The 24,279-nt window shown below is 39.9% G+C and overlaps 1 protein-coding gene across 2 annotated transcripts in view; it reads left to right on the top strand.

Moving 5' to 3' along the window:
* Positions 1-24,279, top strand: part of eif4e3 (eukaryotic translation initiation factor 4E family member 3) — an 84,173-nt gene that overhangs the window by 35,077 nt on the left and 24,817 nt on the right. The window contains exon 2 of one of the 2 annotated variants that reach the window (XM_072582577.1): positions 14,264-14,336. The exons of the other annotated variant lie outside the window; for it this stretch is intronic. Within the exon in view, the coding sequence (XP_072438678.1) occupies positions 14,264-14,336 (73 nt within the window). The remainder of the gene's footprint in view (positions 1-14,263; positions 14,337-24,279) is intronic. 2 annotated transcript variants of the gene reach the window in all.

The raw sequence follows: 24,279 nt of genomic DNA, 5'->3' as shown, positions 1-24,279 counted from the left end.
AGACCCATCCATGCCGACCAGATATCCCAACCCAACCTAGTCCCACCTGCCAGCATCCGGCCCATATCCCTCCAAACCCTTCCTATTCATATACCCATCCAAATGCCTCTTAAATGTTGCAATTGTACCAGCCTCCACCACTTGCTCTGGCAGCTCATTCCATACACGTACCACCCTCTGTATTATTAGAGTTTTGTGAAGATTAAGAGAGTCTTCACAAAATAGCTGAAAATTATTTTACTGTCATTTTAATTTAGTGTCTGAAATGGGAAAATATCTGAATTTAAAATCAATGATTGTGGAAGAAATTGAGCTTTTTTAAATAAATCCTTCTCAGTCATGTTTACACTGCTTCATTCAAGCAGTGGGGAAGACTGTTAGTTTGGCCGGTGTGTTTAAGTTACCACAAGCTACCTTTAATTTGGCCACTTATTAAGAAATAGCACAATCAAATACTGAAAGCGTTATTTAACATTTATTGCATGTAGCAGCCAAAATAAGACCCCTCAAGTCAGCAAGTTAAGCCTCTCGAAACCACTATCAGATTTAAAGGAGCAATTTAGCTATGATTCCAACCAACACTGTCCATCTCTGGATATGTCCAGGATTCAATCCTTGTGCAATGTAGTTCTCTGGAGTTATGCTGCTGAAGAATCCTGAAATTGAAATTGAATTCTGAAGATTTCCTTTCTTATTAAGCTCATAATGTGACATTATTTACAATACTTCAGGAGTCACCAGTTCTGTAGTTTTTGTGTCGGGAATGAAATACAGCTGCTCGCATCCTCACTTCTCTGTTCCTTGTTATTTTCAGAGTTAGCTGTCTGTTCGAAATACTGTCTGTCCAGCCATCTACTCCATTTGACCTTCTGGCATATGGAAGCCTGTTTTCAAGCAGTTGTTAAAACTGTTTGAATAAAAAACATAAACATTCACAGGATGAGGACATTGTTGGCTAGGCCAAGATTGAATCAAACTATTCTCTGGGCAATCAATCAGATTGCTGTGGGTCCAGGGTCGTATGTAGGCCAGATCAAATAAAGCCAATTTCCTTAAGGGGCATTACTGAACCAGGTGGGCTTTTCCAACAATCAGCCACGATTTCACAATTATCATTAAACTCCTAATTCCAGATTTCTTTTCCTTGTTGAATTCAAATTCCATCATCCGCCATGGTGGGATTGAACCCAGGTCCCCAACACATTACTTCGGTCTTTAGGATTAATAACCTAGTGATAATGCCACTAGCTCACTGCCTCTCTTTGACTCCTTTTCCCAGGGAGGTTAATTAACACTGACAACAAGTAGCTTATTGGTTTGTGGGGTTGTGACTTGCTATGGATGCAGAGGGCCATCAGCCTGACTACATCTATCTCATTACCTCCTGGGATGTTGAACAGTGAGTGTGAACAATACCAACAGAAGTCTTTGGTCACCTGTTAGGGCTGTTGGTGTGGTCCTCTGCAGCAAAATACCTAAACTTTGAAGAAAGCCTACCTATTTTCCCTCACCATAACAGGAAGCCGTGGTCTTTAACCAGTAGCTAAGATAGTTTAAAATTTATATCCTGATCTGTATTCTGCAAGAGGTGAAAAGTAACGTGGCAAGAAAGAGGTTGAAGAGCAGCAACTGCTGGCATACAAGAGGACAAACTCCGTGAAACCTGTGCACTGGGGCATTGAACTCAGCTTGTTTTCTTTCCCTCCAGCTGCAATGCCAATTTTTTTCTTTGTATTTATGTGATGCAACTACCTATCAAATTCTGTGTCCACTATGCATAGTTGTTTACTTATAGTTAGAATATTTATTTATATTACTTCGTAATAATTAAGTACAGAAACCTAGTCTGCATTGTCTATTGACCTCAGTAGCTAAAATGGTTAGATTGGGGAATTTTGTGTCGTTTGATTAAAATCTTTAAGCTTTGTGTGTACTCTGGCAATAGTGGAGTGGATTGACTTCCAGCCTGCAACTTTATTGAGGGGTGAACAATTTATTCTGACAGTTTCAAAAAGAAATCTTCTCGTAGCCTATTTCAGAATATCATCTTGGCTCGTTTGGAAACAATGGCCACAATCATGAATCTTCTTTCTCAAATCAAAGGCATTGTTTTTAATTGTGACGGTCCCACACGTCAGTTTAGAATGTATTACTGCTTCATTGAAATTATAATTTCAAATTTAAGTGCAGTTTAATGATTAAGTTTCTACACGCGCACAGACATATTCCTTTGTTTTAAAGGCTTTTTAAAAATGTTAATACAGTCTAACTAAAAAAGATTGGCGGCTGCAAATGAGATGTATTGTTGCAGGCCCCTCAACTAAGTGGTGTTTCAAAAGACACCAGCTGTGTTATTTTGTTACTTATGGATATTTGAAAACACTAATGAAGTACCATCCAGACACCGTTCCAGCATACACTGAACAGAAGCATATTTATCTAGGCAGAAGTGAGGACTGCAGATGCTGGAAACCAGAGTTTAGATTAGAGTGGTGCTGGAAAAGCATAGCAGGTCAGGCAGCATCCGAGGAGCAGGAAAATTGACATTTCGGGCAAAAGCCCTTCATTAAACTTGTTCCCTTTTCTAGATATTGGTAGAACTAAGACTACTTTGTTAGTTCCATGATCACTGTTACCCATAGGTTCATAGAAGTCTACATCACAAAGGCCCATTGAATCTGTGCTAGTCAAAAGCAATTACCTAACTATTCTAATCCCATTTTCCAGTGCTTGGACTAGCATCATAAATATACAGCTAAATAATTATTAAATATTATGAGAATTGCTACTTCTACAACTTTACAGGTAGTGAGTTCCAGATTCCCACTATCTTCTGGGTGAAGAAATATTTCCTCACATTTCCTCTAAACATCCTGTCCCCCTTTCCTCAAATTTATAACTCTTGGTCACTGACCCCTCCACCAAGGGGAAGGTTTCTTCCTATCTTGAAACTAATGTATCTTTGACCCTTAAGAAGCTTATGAAGAGTGATCATTGAAGTACTTTTTCCCAAATCCTGTATCTGTTGTTTGATTTTGTCAAAGTTGTGTGTAAGTTTAAGGAAGTGCAAGTTTCTATTTGGAAGTTCTGCATGATGTTCAGTGACAATGATGCATCCTTCTATGATGTGGCATTCATGTATGCCGTCCTGTTTGATCTGCTGTTGGAAAGGAGTGTTTAGGGCATTCAAGATATCGCATTAAGAATGTTTCTGTTCTCCCTTCCTCTTCTTGACTTGCATCTTGATTTTAGAAAGTTTGTGGTCTTGTAGCTTGTAAGTTAAAATTTCTGATCCTTTTTGATTTTGATTATTTTAGTATTGTAATTGAGCAAGAAAAATTAGTTTGTTTCCTGCCTTAAACTGACTTTGGTGTGCTAGTATGTTGTTAGCAAAGCAGCCAAGGTTACTGATAGGTTGAGATAATTAATTAATGTGCTAATCACAATGTATTAATGCGTTCTACATGGTGGGGGTTAATTAGGTTGCAGGAATGAGAAATATTAAAGAGATATCTTAATATACCACGGTGGCACAGTGGTTAGCACTGCTGCTTCACAGCGCCAGAGGCCCTGGTTCAATTCCTGCCTCAGACAACTGACTGTGTGGAGTTTGCACATTCTCCCCGTGTCTGCATGGGTTTCCTCCGGGTGCTCCGGTTTCCACCCACAATCCAAAAATGTGCAGGTTAGGTGAATTGGCCATGCTAAATTGCCCCATAGTGTTAGGTGAAGAGGGGAATGGGTCTGGGTGGGTTGCGTTTTGGCGGGTCGGTGTGGACTTGTTGGGCCGAAGAGCCTGTTTCCACACTGTACGTAATCTAATCTAATTTGCAATCCCGAAGGGGCTTCCAAGTATGTTATTCGCCAAGGAATCATGCCACTACTCTCATTCATTTGCCTCATGGGAGCAAGTTTTAATGTAGCCTTTCATCCTCACTTCCAATGTATTGAGTCAAGGGTGAAGACTTCAGCAAACTGGAAACTGTTTTAATGCCCAGGCTAACTTGACATATGCAGAGGATCAAATTTACTGAGTTCAGTTCTCTCTACTCACTACTTTAGCGAGCTGAGTAGGGGAACCTTGACCAATAGTTGGACTGGTTCTTGTCATTTGTGGCGTTATTGCTTAAGGAAAAGGAAATGTTTGTCAAAGACTTCAATTGTCTAGCTGTAAATGGGATTTCTAATCCTTTTTATATTAACTGTACAAAAGTCTGTCCTGAAATATTTGACTGAAATTCGCTTATTTTGTCCCTTCCCAGCTTGATGTTGAATATTGCAATGTGATCACTTGGAATATTACATCAAAGTCATTGTTTTTACCTACATGCCAGTTCCACACAATGACTGCAGATGCTGGAAACCAGATTCTGGATTAGTGGTGCTGGAAGAGCACAGCAGTTCAGGCAGCATCCGAGCTGCTCCTCGGATGCTGCCTGAACTGCTGTGCTCTTCCAGCACCGCTAATCCTGAAACTGGCATGTAGCAACATGGAAAACCTGCTCAGCAGTAGAGGTCTGCTGCCACCTAGTGTCAGTTTGATTCTGTCCATTCAATTTGTAGTTTCACATTTGAGTTTCAAGAAACATTCAAACTGAGCTCTGAAGCAAACTACTTGTAATTAAACTAATATTGCCAGATTTTAATATGTGCTAGATACCATCTAAAGCTATTTTACACTTCTACAGGCAAAAGTTTGTTTTTCATTTAGTTTATTAAGTGTCACTTCCTAAGTATTCTGGAAATTGCTTGATCTGTTATCAAAAGCTGAAAAATGTGTTGCTGGAAAAGCGCAGCAGGTCAGGCAGCATCCAAGGAGCAGGAGAATCGACATTTCGGGCATGAGCCCTTCTGTTATCAAAAGGTCAATTGTTTACAAATTCAGTCTGACTGAAGAGCTGAAATGCAACCTTTGTTTGTAATTTTGATGGGTGTACTTAAAATAGTAGTTAAGTATACATTATTTACACATTTTCCTGTCCTTGATTGTGGGTCCCAGCTGAGAAAGTTGAGTACTCATGATGGGGATTAAGTAGCAGCTAATGGCCAGAGTTGGCATATGATCAGGCTCAAAGCAAGTAACAATCAGATCGAGAGAGATCACATTGTCCCAAACTTGTACAGTATTAGATTGCTAGGCATGTGAATTGATATGCCTGAGTTGTGGCTAAACCTGAGACATTACATGTGTAGTGTCTCCCAGCCATCTGTGTGTGTGTGTGTGTGTGTGTGTGTGTGTGTGTTGGTACGGTAAGGCTTTTTTCCATTTTACATTCTCCTCCTTCCCCTTTGCCCCCTCCATCCTCTCACCTCCATCATCTTCCCCCTTCTCCCTCTTCCCCCTGCCCCCCCCCTCCACATCCGTCCTTCCCCTCCCCCTTTCCTTCCTTTCTCTCCCCCTCCCCAAAGGTTAGTGGAATTGTCGATAGTGTGGAGGGCTATTGTGGGTTGCAATGGGAAATTGACGGGATGCAGAACTGTGCTGAGAAGTGACAGATTGAATTCAATCTGGAAAAGTGTGAAGTGAATCATTTTGGAGGGTTGAATTTGAATGTAGAATATAGGGTTAAAGGTGGGATTCTTGACAGTGTGGAAGAACAGAGGGATCTTGGGGTCCATGTCCATCGATCCCTCAAAATTGCCATACAAGTTGGTTGGGTTGTTAAGGCGTATGGCATGTTGGCTTTCATTAGCAGGGGGATTGCGTTTAAGAGTCACAAGGTTATGCTGCAGCACAACCTCACTTAGTCCACACTTGGAATATTGTGTTTAGTTTTGGTCACCTCATTATAGGAAGGATGTAGAGGAGATTTACCAGGATGCTATCCAGACTGAAGGGCATGTCTTATTAAAGGCTGAGGGAGCTCGGGCTTTTCTCATTAGAGGGAAGAAGGATGAAAGGTGACTTGAAAGAGGTGTATAAGATGATGAGGGGCATAGATAGAGTGGATAGCCAGAGAATTTTCCCCAGGCAGAAATGGCTATCACGAGGCAACATAATTGTAAGGTGATTGGTGGAAGGTTTAAGGGAGATGTCAGAGATAGATTTTTTTTATACAGAGAGCGGTGGTGCATGGAATGCATGGGCAATGGTAGAACCAGATACATGAGGGACATTTATGCGACTCTTGGATAGGCACATCAAAGATAGTACAATGAAGGGTATGTAGGTTAGTTTGATTTTAGAGTAGGATAAATGGTCAGCACAGCATCAAGAGCTGAAGGACCTGTATTGTGCTGTAATGTTCTATCTTCACCTGTAAACTTAGCCAGAATGCCCACAGTTCCTACGTCTGAGTCATTAATGTATAAAGTGAAAAGTTGTGGTCCCAGAACTGAGCCTTGCAGAACACCACTTGTCATCGACTGCCATCCTGAGAAGGAACCATTTATCCCTACTCTCTGCTATCCATGCGAGCACCTTGGGCCCTTCTGTTACTCAGTAGTGTCCTGTGCAGCACCTTGTCAAAGGCCTTCTTCAAGTCTAGGTCGATAACATCCATTGGCTCACCTTGGTCTCACCTGCTCATTACTTCTTCAAAGAATTCTAGCAGATTTGTCAGGCATGACCTCCCCTTGATGAAACCATGCTGACTTTGTACTGGATTAGTGGTGCTGGAAGAGCACAGCAGTTCAGGTAGCATCCAACGAGCAGCGAAATCGACGTTTCAGATCCAGTATTTGGTTTTCAGCATCTGCAGTCATTGTTTTTACCATGCTGACTTTGCCCTATTTTACTGTACACTTTCAAGTATTCAGAAATCCCATCCTTCACAATGGATTCTAAGATCTTACCCACCACCGAGGTTAGGCTAATCGGTCTGTAATTTTCCATCTTTTGCTTTACTCGCTTTTTAAACAGAGGTTTCTGTTAGCAATTTTCCAGCCCTCTGGGACCTCTCCCAATTCTATTGATTCCTGAAAGATCACCACTAGCTCTTCCACAATCTCTTCAACATCTCCCTTAGAACTCTGGGTGTAGTTTATCTGGCCCTGGTGATTTATCCACCTTCAGGCCTTTTTAATTTTTCTAGCACCTTCTCCTTCTTCCTCTCTGTACCCTGCTTCTTTTTCCTCATAATGAATGTGTGCTGTGTCTCCTGAAATATTCCCAGAAATTCTTGCCATTGCCATTTCTCTTACTTTGCTGGTAGGCTCCTCTCTCAGTCAATTCTACCCAGCTCCTCCCTCATGCTTCTGTAGTTGCCTTTATTCAGCTGTGAAACCGTTACCTCTGATTCTATCTTCTCCCTCTCAAATTGCAGAGTAAATTCAACCATATAACTATCACTGCCTCCTAAGGGTTCCTTCACCTGAAGCTCTTTATGGTTCCTCAATTCTACCAACGCAGATTTTACACCACCTGACATTTAGAGACTGCACTATAGTGTCCAGATCTTTCTTCCTTCCCCTTTAGCTGCCTGTAGCAGGTACATATATTTAGCATTAGGTCTGCAAAAATGCAGATAGTTTTCCACATATCCATAGTTCACCAAGCACAATTCCCAGTGTATTAAGATTCTGCTGGAAGTGAGTGGTATAGTGTTCTCTACATTATGGCTGACACAATGTTGTGTTAGCAAAGTTGCAGAACATTTCCTCTTCAGCCTATATCTAGGTCAATAATAAAGGTGGTGGCAGTATAAACACATTCACTGAGGGACAACAATCAAACAAATCAGTCAGTTGACAATTTTCTGCCCACCCTGGTGCACTCCTTAATTACCAACAACACCTCACAGCCCCAGAACACCCTCCCATGCAATTCAAAAGGTGGAACACTTACCTGTTTACCTACTCTATCCTCACTATCCAAGGGCTCCAGTCTCACCTATTGTCATTCCCCACCCATCGCAGCAAAACGGTTAGAGACATTGTATAGTTTTACCTCCTTCATCTTTATTCCAGGCCCTGGAGGGAGAGAGAGCGATCGCCCATGTGCACAGAGGCATGAGTTCACGGTCTTCTCTGGAACTGCAGTTTCTCAATGAACTATATAGTTATTTTACAGGGAGAAGCACCCAGATAAGGCAACATATGTATCAATTGGGTGACCGTTATAATCAGCAAGTATCAATAGTAAAGATTAAGCCATCTGCTATTACAAAATGAATAACTGGCTTTACATAATTAATGCTTTTGTTACACTGACCTCACATACTGATGAATGCTTGCAATATTGTTAAATGGCTCTATGTAATGAATGCTTTTCCACCTTGTTAACCTATTACCCTTGCCTCCAGCACCCCATTGTTAACTGTAAGTTCTAATCTGATCTGAATCATACTTAGCTGAGCCTCTTGTTTCACAAAACTCAGAACTTAACTCTTTCTCTGCCTGCTTATATCCTATACACATTCTCACACTGACCAAATGAAGTAGCAATTTACTCTCACCTCACTCAATCTGGTCTCCTGTATTCATGGCAAAATGTTGTCTGCTCTACACTGGGTATACAGAATACAGATTCAGTGACCATTTTGCAGAAGTTATCTACAAGAATAATAGGGTGGTTATGGTAGGGAATTTTAACTTTCAAATATAGACTAGGACTGTCATAGTGTTAAGGGTTTAGATGGAGAGGGATTTGTTAAGCATGTACAAGAAAATTTTCTGATTCAGTATGTGGATGTGCCTACTAGAGAAAGTGCAAAACTTGGCCTCCTCTTGGGAAATAAGGCAGGGCAGATGACTGAGGTGTCAGTGGGGGAGCACTTTGAGGCCAAGGACAATATATTTTATTAGTTTTAAAATAGTGCTGGAAAAGGATAGACCAGATCTAAAAGTTGGAGTTTTCCATTGGAGAAAGATCAATTTTGATGGTATTAGGCAAGAACTTTCAAAAGTTGATTGGGGGCAGCTGTTTGCAGGTTAAGGAACGGCTGGAAAATGGGAAGCCTTTGAATAGTCCAGAGACAGTATACTCCTGTTAGGGTGAAAGGCAAGGATGATAGGTGTAGGAAATGCTGGATGACTAGAGAAATTAAGGTTTTGGTTTTAAAAAACAAGAAAGCATATGTCAGGTATGGACAGGAGAGATGAGTGAATCCTTAGACTATGAAAGCAGTAGGAGTATACTTAAGCGGGAAATCAACAGGGCCAAAAGAGGACGTGAATAGCTATGGAAAATAGAGTTAAGGAGAATCCAAAGGGATTTTATAAATAATTTTAAGGACAAAAGGGTAACTAGGGAGAGAATAGGGCCCCTCAAAGATCAGCAAGGCAGCCTATGTACGGAACCACAGGCGATGAGGGAGATACTAAACGGATATTTCGCATCAGTGTTTACCATGGAGAAAGACATGGAAGATATGGAATGTGGGGAAATAGACAGTGACATCTTGAAAAATGTTGATATTACAGAGGAGGAGGTGCTGGATGTCTTGAAAGTGGATAAAAACACAAATCCCCAGGACCTGATCAGGTGTAACCTGGAACTCTGTGAGAAGCTAGGGAAGTGATTGCTGGGCCGCTTACTGAGGCATTTGTATCAGCGATTAGTCACCAGTGAGGTGTTGGAAGACTGGACGATAGTTAACGTGGTGCTGTTATTTAAGGAAAGTGGTAAGGACAAGCTAGGGAACTATAGACTGGTGAGCATGACATCAGTGGTGAGCAATTTGTTGGATGGAATCCTGAGGAATAGGATGTACGTGACTTTGGAAAGACAAGGACTGATTAGGGATAATCAGCATGGCTTTGTGTGGTAAATCATGTCACATGAACCTGATTGAGTTATTTGAAGAAGTAACAAAGAGGATCAATGAGTGCAAAGCAGTAAAGTGTTCACCAAGGTTCCCCATGGGAGACTGGTTAGATCTTATGGAATATAGGAAGAACTAGCCATTTGGACACAGAACTAGACTCAAAGGTTGAAGACAGAGGGTGGTGGTGGAGGGTTGCTTTTCAGACTGGAGGCCTGTGACCAGCGGTGTGCTACTGGGTTCACTGTTTTTTGTCACTTATGTAAATAATTTGCATGGGACCGTAGGAAGTATAGTTAGAAAGTTTGCAGATGACACCAAAATTGGAAGTATAGGGGACAGCGAAGAAGGACACCTCAGATTACAATGGGATCTTGCTTGGATGGGCCAATGAGCTGAGGAGTGGCAGATGGACTAGATAAATGCGAAGTGCTGCATTTTGGAAAAGCAAATCAGAGCAGGACTTATACACTTAATGGTAAGGTCCTGGGGAGTATTTCTGAACAAAGAGACCTTGGAATGCACATTCATCGTTCTTTCGAAAGTGGAGTCACTGGTAGATAGGATAGTGAAGAAGGTGTTTGGTATGTTTTCTTTTTTTTTTGGTCAGAGCGTTGAATGTAGGAGTTGGGAGTTCATGTTGCAGCTGTACAGGACATTGGTTAGGCTACTTCTGGAATATTACATGCCATTCTGGTAGCCTTCCTATTGGAAGGATGTTGTGAAACTTGAAAGGGTTCAGAAAAGATTTACAAGGATGTTCAAGGTTGAAGGATTTGAGCTATAGGAAGAGGCTGAATAGGCTGGGGCTGTTTTTTCCCTGGAGCGTCTGAGGCTGAGGGGTGATCTTATAGAGGTTTATAAAATCATGAGGGACACGGATAGGATAAATAAATAAGGTCTTTCCCTGGGGTGAGAGGGGAAAGATCTGAAAGAGACTTGAGGAGCAACGTTTTCACCGAGAGGGTTGCGTGTGTGTGGAATGAGCTGCCAGAGGAAGTGGTATCTGGATGGGTATATGAATAGGAAGGGTTTAAGAGGGATATGGGCCAAGTGCTGGGAAATGGGACTAGATTAGGTTGGGATATTTGGTTGGCATGAACAGTTTGGACTGAAAGGTCTGTTTCTGTCCTGTACTTCCCTACGACTTGATGATCTGCATTCCATCAGTTTCATAATACCTGGGTTTCCAATTGTCTACCAGTTCAACACCACAAGTGTTATCTGGCCAACGCTTCCATCCCATGCCTGTTGCAGTGCTGTACTTAGACACTGCATAAGCTGGAAGAATAATATGTCATTTTCCCTGTGTCTGCCCTATTTTCTGCATGAAAAGACATTTTCCTTGTATTAGTTCTGAAGACTGGTCACTGGATCTGAAACATTAACTTTGATTTGTCTTCACAGATGCTGCTTGACTTCCAGAGGTTTTCCAGCAATTGGCGTTTTTCTATGTCATTTTCAATTTGTGGAATCTGTAGCCTTTAGCTCTTAATATCACGCTCAATCGTTTAGAACCTGAACTCTGTTAAGAATACCCATCCATTAACCCTAATGTTGTAAACTAACCGGACCATCTTTTCTAACATCCTCAATATATAAAGATATAAATACTTTTTCAGTCTGTTCGTACGTATAATGACATACTTCTGGAGCAATTGAGACTTGAACCCAGACCTTCCAGCCCACAGGTAGGACAAATACAACTGTACCAAGTGCCTTGTTTAGATCTTGAAATGCTCTTTCATTGGCTATTCATGTTCAGATTTCTTTTGTCACATCACTTGGTTAAAGAAAAATCTATTACAGTAAGAGACAAAGTTGACCACTGATCCCTTCACTGCCTGTTTCAAGGACTGAAATGACAAAGTTATAAGCTTTAATGAGAGCCTATATTTAACCCCCCGCCCCCGCCCCGTCAGTGAAAGCTGACGTTTGTCTTGTTCGGTCCCTTTTATAATCCATAGAATACATTCTCACTTAATATCACAGAGATGAACTGCAGACTCCTTCTGAACGTGCACCAGCTGTTCCACTACTCAAAAACCAATCATTATTTATCAAGCTTATAATCTCTGGCATTCACAACGGGACCTAATTGCACAAGCTAATGAGCAATCTGTTGCTGGCCAAATTTTATTTTGCACAGGCACGTTGGTGTTGTACTGTCTTATTTTCTTTTGCCACTGCTTGTATACAACAGTGTAAACTCAAATCTCGCAATGAATACCATGTTTTTTGTAAAAATGTGCAGTATTTCTTTTCGCAGTCCTTGGTTCTGACAAAGGTCTTGTTTCTATTTCAGTTCACAATCAAGATCGAGGTGCCAGTGTAAAAAAAACACTTGCACTTCTGCCTAAGTAGTGCTTCCTCAATGTCAACCTTGTCTAAGGGTTCAAGTCTGTGGCATGGGCTTTGCAGCTCCAATATTTGAGTCATCCTATTCCGCCTTATACAGGGAGTGAATGATAGCATTTTTTAGACTAAAATCTGAAAATTATTGCTACTCCCATGGCACCTAAATAAAAGGAGTAAAAAGTAGGGAATGCTGCTGCAACTGTAATACACACTAGTGAGACCTCATGTGGAGTACTGTGTACAGTTTTGGTCCCCTTTTATATGAGGGGCAAATGCAGTTGTATTGGAGGCAGTTAAGAGAAGATTCACTACTTAGTTCCAGCAATATGGGATTTAGCTTATCCCAAGTGATTGAGCAGTTTAGGTCTATGCTCTCCTAGAGTTTAGAAGAACGAGCAGAGATCCAATTAGAAATATGTGATGCTAAAGGAGATGGTAAAGTTGATGGAAAAAATGTTTCCTCATGGGGCAATCGAGACCGAGATACTCATGCTTCTAGTGCCTATTATGCGGCAGCCTCCTGATTCCTAGGGATTATCCCCAGAATGTGCTGTTTTTCCAACACTTTTTTTCCAATCTGACTGTTTCAGTATGCTTTAATATGATACAATTTGAGGAATGGGAGATTTCATAAATTTTCAGATTAAAACTGAAATTGAGCATGCATTCATGGACTTTGGTTATCTGACTAACATTACCAGATCCATCTCAAATCTAGTTAATTAAAAATCAACAAATTATTACTTTGATCAAGCTGGTTGTGTGCCCTACTGTATAGTCATTAGCTTGTCAAAGGAGACAGCTGCTTGTCTGGTTTGAATCTCCTGGCCTATTGCTTTTCATTCATTTCAGTGTCTTCCACAACATACCCAAGTTAACCAGTATTTATAGATCTGATCTTTTCAAGGTTTGCGTAAAGAATGATTTTGCATAGCTAGGGAAAAAATCTCTTCCCATTTGTGAAAAGATTGAAAACAATAGAGCACCGATACAAAGTAATTGGTAAAAGAGGCAAAAGTGGTATGCGAGAAAGCTTTTTCACACAGCACAGTCAGTATCTGGAATCCACTGCCTGAATCTGTGGTAGAGGCTTGTTCAATCAGGGTGTTCACAAAGCATGTCATTCTGATGTTGGAATTAGTTTATTGAATAATCCATACTGTGCTAAGAGTTACACTGGGAGTAATTTCAGGATCATAAAAGTTGGGCTTGCAATGTGAAGCATTTACTTGTGCTTGAAGCTACATATTAATATACAGGACCCTGTTTTCTGTTAGCATGAGGAAATTATACAATGGTCATGGCAACACTTTGACTAATCAAAATCTGCTGGTTTAATCTGAGCTAAAGATTGTTCTTCCTCCATCTCTGTCAATGAAGGCCCAAATAATCAACACCCTTTTCTCATGCTTTATAAATTGCCTTTTTTTTAAGTCTACCTCTTGCATTCCACTGCTGTTGAGCGCAAGGTGAAAGGTTTCAACTCTTTGTTTCTTTGTAGCAATATTCAAAAAGGGCTTGAGCTGCAGTTTGACCAGGAACAATGTGCAAACAGAATCCTTATTGAGAGAATGGGTGCAGACCTGATAGGCTAAATGTATACTAATAATTCAGTAATTCTGTGATTTGAGAATTTTAAATAGCCCCTCCCAACAAATATGTATTGCACAGTTTGAAGGTTTTTTTTTGTAACTAACCATGAAAAACGTCATTGTTGAATCTTGGCATTTTGTTTTTAGCCTCCGTTCGACATGAACAGGAAGTTGTGGTGCAAGCTGTATTGTTCTATGTTCTATGTTCTAAACCTTGACAGTAAAGCTATTATGAGACTTCCTCTGAGCTATCTAAGTAATATAGCATCCTCCAGTGTCAAAACATTGTATTGCAAGACAGGACATTTTGGATTTACGGTATTAACAACATTTAGTTTTTGTATTTTATTTGCACATCGTAAAACTGAAGTGGAAACTACTTTTAATAATAGGGTTAAAGTTTCTCAGGGAACTAAATTTGATCTGGACTGAAAAAAATCCCAGCTTGGTAGTATATTGCTGGTCCAGAAGCTACACCACCTGAGTTCATACCAGCAATTTGTTGAATTAAAATGTGTGATGTAAATCAGAAATGTTAATCTTCTTTTAACGAAAACAGTTTTCTGAGTCGAGACACTGGTGTTTAGTTTTCCTTGTGTTTGTTTTTAGGTCAGTTCCTGGAACAACTGCAGCAGAGTGTGAATCCAACTTGAAAAAAATTTACACTGTGCAAACTGTCCAGGTGAGGAGAAAACATTGATATATGGAAGAAGCTGATGAAGTGCTATCATTTTGAAATTAATCTAAAGTTAGCCAAAATTACCCTTCTCTGTACTGTTTCAAAAAGTTAAACAATATATCTTAACAGTGTGCACCATTGGTTTCACTGAGTTTGGCGAACGTTAGCTTCATTAGGATCTGTGAATGACTCCAGCTGATAGTTTTGTGGGAGTTTATATTTCTGTTTCCTGTATAGATATATTAATAGTTCGTCCCAGTTATGCCACACTGAGCAGTGAAAGTAATTAGCCACAATTATAAAGCAGATACCTTCCTCTGAAATTAGGAGAAATAGAGTTTCATGCATTCAAACTGTGCAGATAAAACTTTACCATTGTTGTCTTTAATTGCTGGTAGAGTTGCTAATGTTAGAATAGAAAGTAGTTATTTCTGATGGGAGCAGACCTAGTGAGTTCTGAGAAGATTTGTAGCTCAGGTTGAGGTTTTGGATGTGGGTTTGCTCACTGAGCTGGAAGGTTGATTTCCAAAAATTTCATTACCTTGCTAGGTAACATCTTCAGTGGGCCTCAGGTGAAGCAATGCTGAAAATTCCTGCTTTCTGTTTATATGTTTGGGTTCTGCTAGTAGCAGAACTAGCAACAGCAGTCATTAGTGTTAAAAAGCTAGGAGGAGGAAGAGTGCTCTTGTTGGTTAAATATTGTCTCTTTTGGGGGGAAAAATACCTTTTTGTGGCAACTTTCAAAAATCTTTCAAGAAATGCTGATTTAAGCCACATATGTACCACATCATGGGCAGACCAGACCCAGTGCTTGCACCATTAAGTACAATCAAATTATCAAAATAGATCCTATGAGATGCATAGGATAATTGGGTGCTGGCAGAAATTGTATCATCACCAGAACCAAAGAGTTCCCAAAGCTGATTAGACAAGAGACATTTGCTCCCATTGTTTTCTCTCTCTTTCCAAAGGGAGTAGATTTAATGTGATTTGATAAATTTCATTCTTTTAAATGTTCACTTAGCCTTTTTCCTTATTGACAAAGCATACTCCTTATCTTTAAATCATGCTCCTCAATTTTAGTGCTTAAACTGAAAATTGTATTCAATGTCTACTAGATCATCCCTTTGTGTATCTGCCTGTACTTTTGCATTAAATTTGTGCTGTCAACAGTGTAAAATATTTTAAACATTAATGCTAACAGCTGATTTAAAACAAACAGCCATCCTGTATAATTAATTGTCTATTTAAAATGCTATTGTAATCCTCAGATTTCCTTTGTCTATTGATTCTCTGTTCTTCTCCATCCTGCCTTGGTCTCTACCAACAATATTCTTGTTCCTTATCCCACAATACCCTCTCTGTTTCTGAATCCACTTTCTACAAATCCTCTGCTCATCTCTTGCTGCCGTTACAGGCCTGAAACTCACTGTCTTAAAATGGCCACTCCCTTGATAACCAGGTTTGCCTCATCCATTACATATTTGTAGATGACTGCTGATCTACTGAACCTGGCTTGGGTATACACCTTTGCTAATGCTGAGGCAATCTTGGCTAAAAAGGCAATGATAGTTTAGCTGAGCATGAATATAGGTTGGTACTGTTCTGATTCCCAGTTTTTAAATTCCTGTGGCAGAGACTTTAATCGTTAGCTGAAAAATGTGTTGCTGGAAAAGCGCAGCAGGTCATGCAGCATCCAAGGAGCAGGAGAATCGACGTTTCGGGCATAAGCCCTTCTCAGGAATCATTAGGTCAAGAAGTAAACTTTGGACTTTTTAGCAAAGTGAAAATAATTTGTATGTTTTTCTCTGGATTATTACAGTTAATTAAAATTTGTTACGGGAATGAAACCATGTTGATTAAGGTTATCTGGATTGTTGCAATCTCTATGCTAAACCAATTATTTTTCAAACCTTTCTCAAAGTTGTGTATTTGCAATCCCAGTTAAACCAAAAAAAAACACTTTTTCTCACATGACATGTGGACATTGCTGGCAGGACCATCATTCGCTACCGATCCTTAATTGGGATTGAACTGATTGGCTCTCTAGGCCATTTGAAAACAGTTAAGAGTCGACCACGTTTCTGTGAATCTGAAGCCACATGTAGTCCAGATGAGGTAAGGATGATGGAACTCCTTCGGAAGAGCATTACTGAACCAGATGGATTATTACAATGGTAGATTTAGTTATGTTCTACCTATGACACTACCTTTTAATTCCAGATTTATTATGTTTAAATTTTATTATTTGCAATCAGGGTGAAGGGTTCCAGCCCAAAACGTTGATTTTTCCTGTTCCTCGGATGCTGCCTGGCCTGCTGAGACTTTCCAGCACCACACTGTTGGCTCTGGATTGCGAGTCCAATAACTTTAACACTTCGCCACTCCTTCCCAAGTGCAAGCTAATTTATTTGAACAGTAATCACATTTAAGACAAGAACATGCACAGACAACCACAGTAGCAGATATACTTGGTTTTAAATGACACATGACCTGTTCAAGATTAGGTAATTGTTACTGTGGGTTTGGGCCTCTTTAGTTCAAGCTTAGTAGGTTTAGAAATTGATTCCCAGGACTAGCTCAGTCACATGAGAATCCATACCTCCTGGATGCAGTAGTACAAAAGCATTGTATTGAGATTGTTTCATCTAGATGGCCAGAAGGTTTAATTTAGCAGACTTAAAATGATTTGATGTTTTAATTGGTAGCCCTTAGGAAAACAAACCTTGAACAAGTACCTGGTGCATTTGGTAAAGGAAGAGGCTAATGGAGGATAATTTAGCAACTGGGAAATTTTAGATATGAGAACAGATTAGAATCAGTAGTTTTATCACCTTCTCTGACTCTTATCTCAAATTTTATTAAGCAAAAGGCAATGTGTTTGAAACCAAATTTGAAATCAATTTGATGTCTTTCTTAAAAAAAACGTTTTTTCTTCATTTTGTAATATCCAATATATAGAAAATTATGAGAGGATAATTTTCTAAAACATTCTATTATTCATAGTTTAGTAAAGGAGCTCAACCTACAGAACGGGTGTAATAATATTGGGAGTTGACTATCATTCCTATGTCATGACATGTAAAATCCTTAAGCAAGTAAAGCAGTATGAGAAAGCAAAAAAGGTATTGTTGCGGGTGATTTTGTGTTTGTATATTCAGATGTACTTCCAGAAAACCCCTATGCCCTCAGCAACCATAGAATTGTTTAACCTGTAACTGGCACAGACTCCACCTTTTTGACAACTCATCAAACTGGGATCAAATCTGATTTAAATATAAACTGCAAAGGAGAGTATTGTGGTTGCACTGGGTATCATTCTGATCAATCTATGCTGTATACCCTTCAGGGCTAGTATATTCTTCCCAGTGTCTGGTGTCCAGATCTGTGCATCATACTTCACATGTGGTCTAATCCAGGATTTCTATATTGTGATATTAACTGTCTGATTTATATATATATTTTAAGTTTGGATTTTGAATTATGTGTAAGTAACATGTGTTTTGAGTCTCAAGTTAGTTTTTACTTTTATCAGTATTTATTTTAAAACAGTTGTGGTGATTTCTTTTAAAATGGATTGAGGGTTACTTTGGCAGCCTAATGGGTTTTTGTTTACTTTAGGATTTTATTACCTAACAAGGGAGACAGTTGCACCACAAAGTTTCTGTGAGGAATTCGTGGACTGGGGCTGTACTTTTACTGTGTTTTAAATCATTTGGAATTTGTCTTAATTTCCTTTTGCTTAATGAACTTCTGTTTTATTGTTAAAACTGCATAGAAACAAATTCATAATTAAAATGCATAATATTTCTTTTGACTTCACACTGAAAATATAAAGATGATCAAAATACTTACCTGTTCTTATGGTATCTGTGGAGCTATTATTTAAAACAAATCTTGTCTAGTAGCTGAGTTTTTAAATATGCAAGTTACATTGTAGAAACAGAGATGCCAGGTTCTATTACTGCTCTGGGCTGAGTTAGCTGATCTGAACATGCTGACAGTTTAGGTTGCTCAGTTGACCTCAGAACTCTCAGTTCCTGATTTCTTTCTGATCGCTGGCCAATGAGATCTCCTTGTGCTAACATCTCATGAGGTGAGCATGATGCTTCACCATTTAATATTTTACCAGCATTGTCATGCTGAATTTATTCTTTCCTAATGATTTTCTGTCTTTTGTTCTGCTTTCATAATTTGCTGACAACATGCAAAATATTTCTTTCTTCCATTGCAGATTTTTGTTGCGTTACATCAAAATGAAATTTTTGCCATCACATTTCAGCAAGGAGAAATTTTCAAGTTTCAACACTCGTGATGCACCCCTAAAATAACATTTCATATGATATAAATAAAAATCAAATCTACCCATAAGCATCCAACTATCCAAATTTCCCTGACACTTCATGAGACTTCACATTGAGGGATGTTATCATCCCTCAAAACTAGGATTCACTTTGACTGCACATTGCTCCAGTGAAAGAATTCTTTAAAATTAGCACAAAAATAATATGAGAATTAAAGTGGTATGTTTATTGTTTTCTCCCTGCATTTTCCTTTACTTCTTACTTTATTTTTTGAACTGGACAAACTAAAGTATGAAGTTAACTAATCAATCTTGTTGTGGGGAAAGAAATGCAATCATAAGAAGTACTGTATTTTGGAAGTATGGTAGCGACTTGCATACAGCAAGGTTGAAGGATAAGTGATGGCTAAGATAACAGATTGAACTCCTTTGCTCTGAATAGTGCCCTGCGTTATTTTACAAACATGTAGGAGGGCAAAATTTATTGGTGCTTTTTAGTTTCAGTTGCAATAGCAGCAATGCTGCTGACCAGGCTGATCACTCACCTGAATAAAATTTTACATAGCTTCTGTCAATAATGCAAATGGCACTTTGGTCTCCTTGCTATTGGAAAGATGTTGTTAAATTTGAAAAGGTTCAGAAAAAAAATTTACAAGGATGTTGCCAGGGTCGGAGGGTTTGAGCTATAGGGAGAGGCTGAACAGTGTGGGGTTATTTTCTCGAGAATGTTGAAGGCTGAGGGGTGTCCTTGCAGAAGTTTATAAACTTCTTATATGAGGGGCATAGGGTGAATAGCCAAGGTCTTTTTTCCACAGGGTAGAAGAGTCCAACCTAAAGGGCCTATGTCAAAGATACAGGTGAAAGATGTAAAAGGGACCTAAGGGCAACTTTTTCTGTGTGTGTGTGTGGAGTGAGCTGCCAGAAGAAGTTGTAGAGGATGATACAATTACAACATTTTAAAAGACATCTGGATAGCTATATGAATAGGAAGGGTTTGGAGGGATATGGGCCAGTGCTGTCAGATGGGACTAAAATTGGGTTGGGATAGCTGGTCAGCATGGACAGGTTGGACCGAAGGATCTGTTTCCATGCTGTACATCTCTGTGACTCTAAATAGGGAATTAACTTTAATATTCTGTTCAAGAGTCGACCGTGTTTCAGTTTGTACTATATTTTAGCATAGATTATGTACTAGGGTATCTACAATCAATATTCTTCTGGTGCCAAGGGAGAATGTTACCATTGAACCAATATTCAGCATTCAGTGGATCATAGAAAATAAGTTGTTTGCTCTGTGGCCAAGTCATTAGTGTCTGAAGGTTCAGCCCTTGACAATTAGTCCCAGAAAGATGACTGCATTGGCACCACCTCATACTTCCGCGAGGAGATTGAGCAATTCATCAACTTTACCAACACATTCCACCCTGACCTTAAATTTACCTGGACCATCTCTGACACCTCCCTCCCCTTCCTGGACCTCTCCATCTCCATTAATGACGACCGACTTGACACTGACATTTTTTTTACAAACCCAGCAACTCCCACAGCTACCTGGATTATACCTCTTCCCAGCCTACCTTCTGCAAAAATGGCATCCCGTATTCCCAATTCCTCCGCCTCTGCCGTATATGCTCCCAGGAGGACCAGTTCCACCACAGAACACACCAGATGGCCGCCTCTTTTAGAGATCGCAATTTCCCTTCTCATGTGGTTAAAGCTGCCCTCCAATGCATCTCGTCCACATCCCGCACCTCTGCCCTCAGACCCCACCCCTCCAACCATAACAAGGACAGAACGCCCCTGGTGCTCACCCTACCAACCTTCGCATAAACCAAATCATCCGCCCACATTTCCATCACCTCCAAACAGACCCCAGCACCAGGGATATATTTCCCTCCCCACCCCGTTCCGCTTTCCGCAAAGACCATTCCCTCCGTGACTCACCTGGTCAGGTCCACGCTCCCCATTTCTCCCCCCCCCCACAACCCACCCTCCCGTCCTGGCACCTTCCCCAGCCACCGCATGAATTGCAAAACCTGCGCCCACACCACCTCCCTCACCTCCATCCAAGGCCCTAAAGGAGCCTTCCACATCCATCAAAGTTTTATCTGCACATCCACCTATATCATTTATTGTATCCCTTGCTCCTGATGCGGTCTCCTCTACATTGGGGAAACTGGACGCCTCCTAGCAGAGCGCTTTAGGGAACATCTCAGGGACACCCGCACCAATCAACCACACTGCCCTATGGCCCAACATTTCAGTTCTCCCTCCCACTCTGCCGAGGACATGGAGGTCCTGGGCCTGCTTCACCGCGGCTCCCTCACCACCAGGCACCTGGAGGAAGAACGCCTCATCTTCCGCCTCGGAACACTTCAACCCCAGGGCATCAATGTGGACTTCAACAGTTTGCTCATTTCCCCTTCCCCCGCCTCACCACAGTTCCAAACCTCCACCTCAGCATTGTCCCCATGACTTGTCCTACCTGCCTATCTTCTTTTCCACCTATCCACTCCACCCCCCCCCCCCCGACCTATCACCTTCATCCCCTCCCCCACTCACCTATTGTACTCTATGCTACTTTCTCCCCACCCCCTCCCTCCTCTCATTTATCTCTCCACCCTTCAGGCTCTCTGCCTGTATTTCTAATGAAGGGCTTTTACCCGAAATGTTGATTTTACTGCTCCTCGGATGCTGCCTGAACTGCTGTGCTCTTCCAGCACCATTCTAATCTAGACTCTGGTTTCCAGCATCTGCAGTCATTGTTTTTACCTAATTAATCCTAGAAATCCAGACTCAGAGTTCTCATACCAGATAATTATTTTTTTTTGGGACCAATTGTAATGGAGCTCGTGATAAGAGACCGTTATTGGAGAATAATGGGTTATTACTTATGTTAGAGCACCTCTCTGTGGGAAATGAATTGGGCCAGGTTGGTGCTTAGAAGATTAACTGCCAATAAACTGGCAGGCTGCACAGCCCAGTTTCTAACCAGTCCTTTTTTTTAATTCCTCTGCATACTCACCAATTTGCCTATCCAATTCAACTAGTTACAAATTTGCTCTGTATGCTTTAATGGAACAATTGGGAAAGTAGATGCAAAATCAAACTTTCAGACTGATTATAAACTAATTTATAATAAACTGTTTTATTAGCACTGATATTCTTCCATAAAGTATAATTTTGATTGCAAAGTGTGCCTTGAGTTTTATAGCAATGTTTTTGAATATTGAATGTGAATTGCAAGAAGCACAGAAAATTTTAATAGGTTAGTTAATTTGTAATTACTTCATCCTATTGGAGACAGAGATTTTCTTAAAGATGTTTCTATTGGTTTATTAAAATTAATGGTTTAATAAAGTTGTGTATGTGAAAACGAAATTTCTTAACGATTTGCTTCCTAACAACCAGTTAGTTGCTTAAAAATGTACTGATGGCAGATCTGGCATCTGAGTAATGTAGTATCAGTAAACTGCTGGTGTTTTGTTATTTGATTTCTGATAAAAAAAAGTGTTGATAACTGACAAGTATCAAAAAGTAGACATCTGCTTATTGTCTGTCTAATGGAGGAAACTGCAATTATAACAAAATATTTGGGAGGCTTTGTGAACCTGCACATTAATTGATCAGTTGTAATTGGTGACATCCATTTTCGTAAAATAAGGTACTGCACACAGCTTAGAGCCATCTGCTGCATATCTAGGTTTCCACAAAACAGTGTGATCTAGACTCAGACATGTATCATTATGGATTCACAAAGCTATATGTGGATTTTTGCGTTTTCTAGCTGAGGCAGCAGTGAGGAAGCACAAATACCTTGAGGTCCCAGGCTAGGAGAGAAAAAGTACTGGTTGAGGTTCCTTCTCTCTCGTCCTGATTTCACAAACGATCAGTGAAAAGCAAAGCTTCTGTGTATGAGAAGAACCATTGGTTAGACTACAGTGTTCCCAATAAACTAGGAATATTTGGGAACCATGTCCAATTTATGAACACTTGTGTTTACAAATGCAATTCTATTCAGGGGTCTAATTTTTAAAGATCCAAGATACAAATGTTTCCACTGAGTGGCTGTTTTATATTGTCCTGCTTTGTATTTGGACTTGAGTACAGATTGAATCTTGAATAGACTTGAACTGAACCCATTCTCAACCTGGGGCTGACTGTAATCTTTTTTTAGTTTGGCATGTGAAAATGCTTCTCAAGTTATCTGGTAGTTATTGCTACTTTCAAGATTGGTAGGTGAGAATAAATGGAAGAAACCACTCAAAACTATTTTAGGAGGGCGACTTGAGTTAAAATGTATGTCTACTAAATATGACTTTATAATTAAGACTAGGCCAAGCTCTGATGAAAAGTTATCTAATCTTGAAACTTACTCTCTCTCTGTGGATGCTGCCTTATCCATTGTTAGTTCCAGTATTTTTGTTTTGTTTTCAGTACAGATTCCAGCATCTGCAATATGTTCCAAAATTATAGTCTTATCATCTTTGATTCCCACTGCTGGTCTCAGGATGGTGAGGGTGATGCAGTTAAAATCACACAATGCCAAGTTATAGTCCAACAAGTATATTTGGAGGTACTAGCTTTCAAAGCACTGCTGCTTCATCAGGTGGTTGTGAAGCCGATCACAAGGCGCAGAATTTATAGCAAAAGATTAGAGTCTTGCAGCTGAAATGATATATTGAACAAACCTAGTTATATCAGTTAAGCTGCATGACACTATAATCTTTTACTATATATTTTGTCTTATGAGCCTGCGTCACAACCACCTGAAGAAGCAGTGCTTCGAAAGCTAGTGCCTCCAAGTAAACCTGTTGGACTATTACCTGGTGTTATGTGACTTTTAATTTTGTCCATCCCAGTCCAACACCAGCTCTTCCACATCGGGGATGATGTAACACAACAATGCTGCTTCATTCTCTATCCATGCAATTCCAAAATTGACTCTACCTAGAGTTTTGCAAAGCAATATGAAATACTAACTTGCCCAAAATGACTTGCCGAAGACCAATGGATTTTGTCCCCTTGAAAGATCTACTCAAATGTTGTAATAAAATTTGTTCCCAATTTCAAGATTAGTATACTGATGCTCATGGATCTTTTAACAGTGACAACATTTCATCAGTGGCTATGTGAAAAGGAATATTAACTCAGTATTTTTGTTTCATCTCTTAGCATGTCAATATTTAAAATTTGAATACCAAAACCGTATATGAAAAATTCCAGATTGTGTTTAAGACAGTAGATACTTGCATTGAGGTTCTGTTTTCTTACCATATCTCATGTTGACCATCTGTTCAGTTTCCAACCACTGAGTATTTCCTCGCTGCTGGTTATCTATATTACATAGGTTGTGCTGAAATGCATGGTTTACAAGACCTATGAATTTCAGATTTTCATGCTTCACTGAATATTAAAGTGTTGTAAAATCAGCCTTTCTTTTTAACAGTATGTTAGCATTTCCTGTTCCCCTACTGTAAAGAATAGACAGGTGGGCCTACATGACAATCATATTTAAGTTTAAGTTTGCAGAAGCTCAAGAGGCACAGTGGATTTAATTACATGCTTCATTTGCTTATACTGAGATTAATGCACAAAAGCCCCTGTATGGAATTTGTTTGTTTATTTTTTTGGGGTATTTTC

This window comes from Chiloscyllium punctatum, chromosome 12, assembly GCF_047496795.1.
Source record: "Chiloscyllium punctatum isolate Juve2018m chromosome 12, sChiPun1.3, whole genome shotgun sequence".
NCBI lineage: Eukaryota > Metazoa > Chordata > Chondrichthyes > Orectolobiformes > Hemiscylliidae > Chiloscyllium > Chiloscyllium punctatum.
Note: the sequence above shows the minus strand (reverse complement) of the source record. Positions and strands in the feature narration are given on the sequence as shown.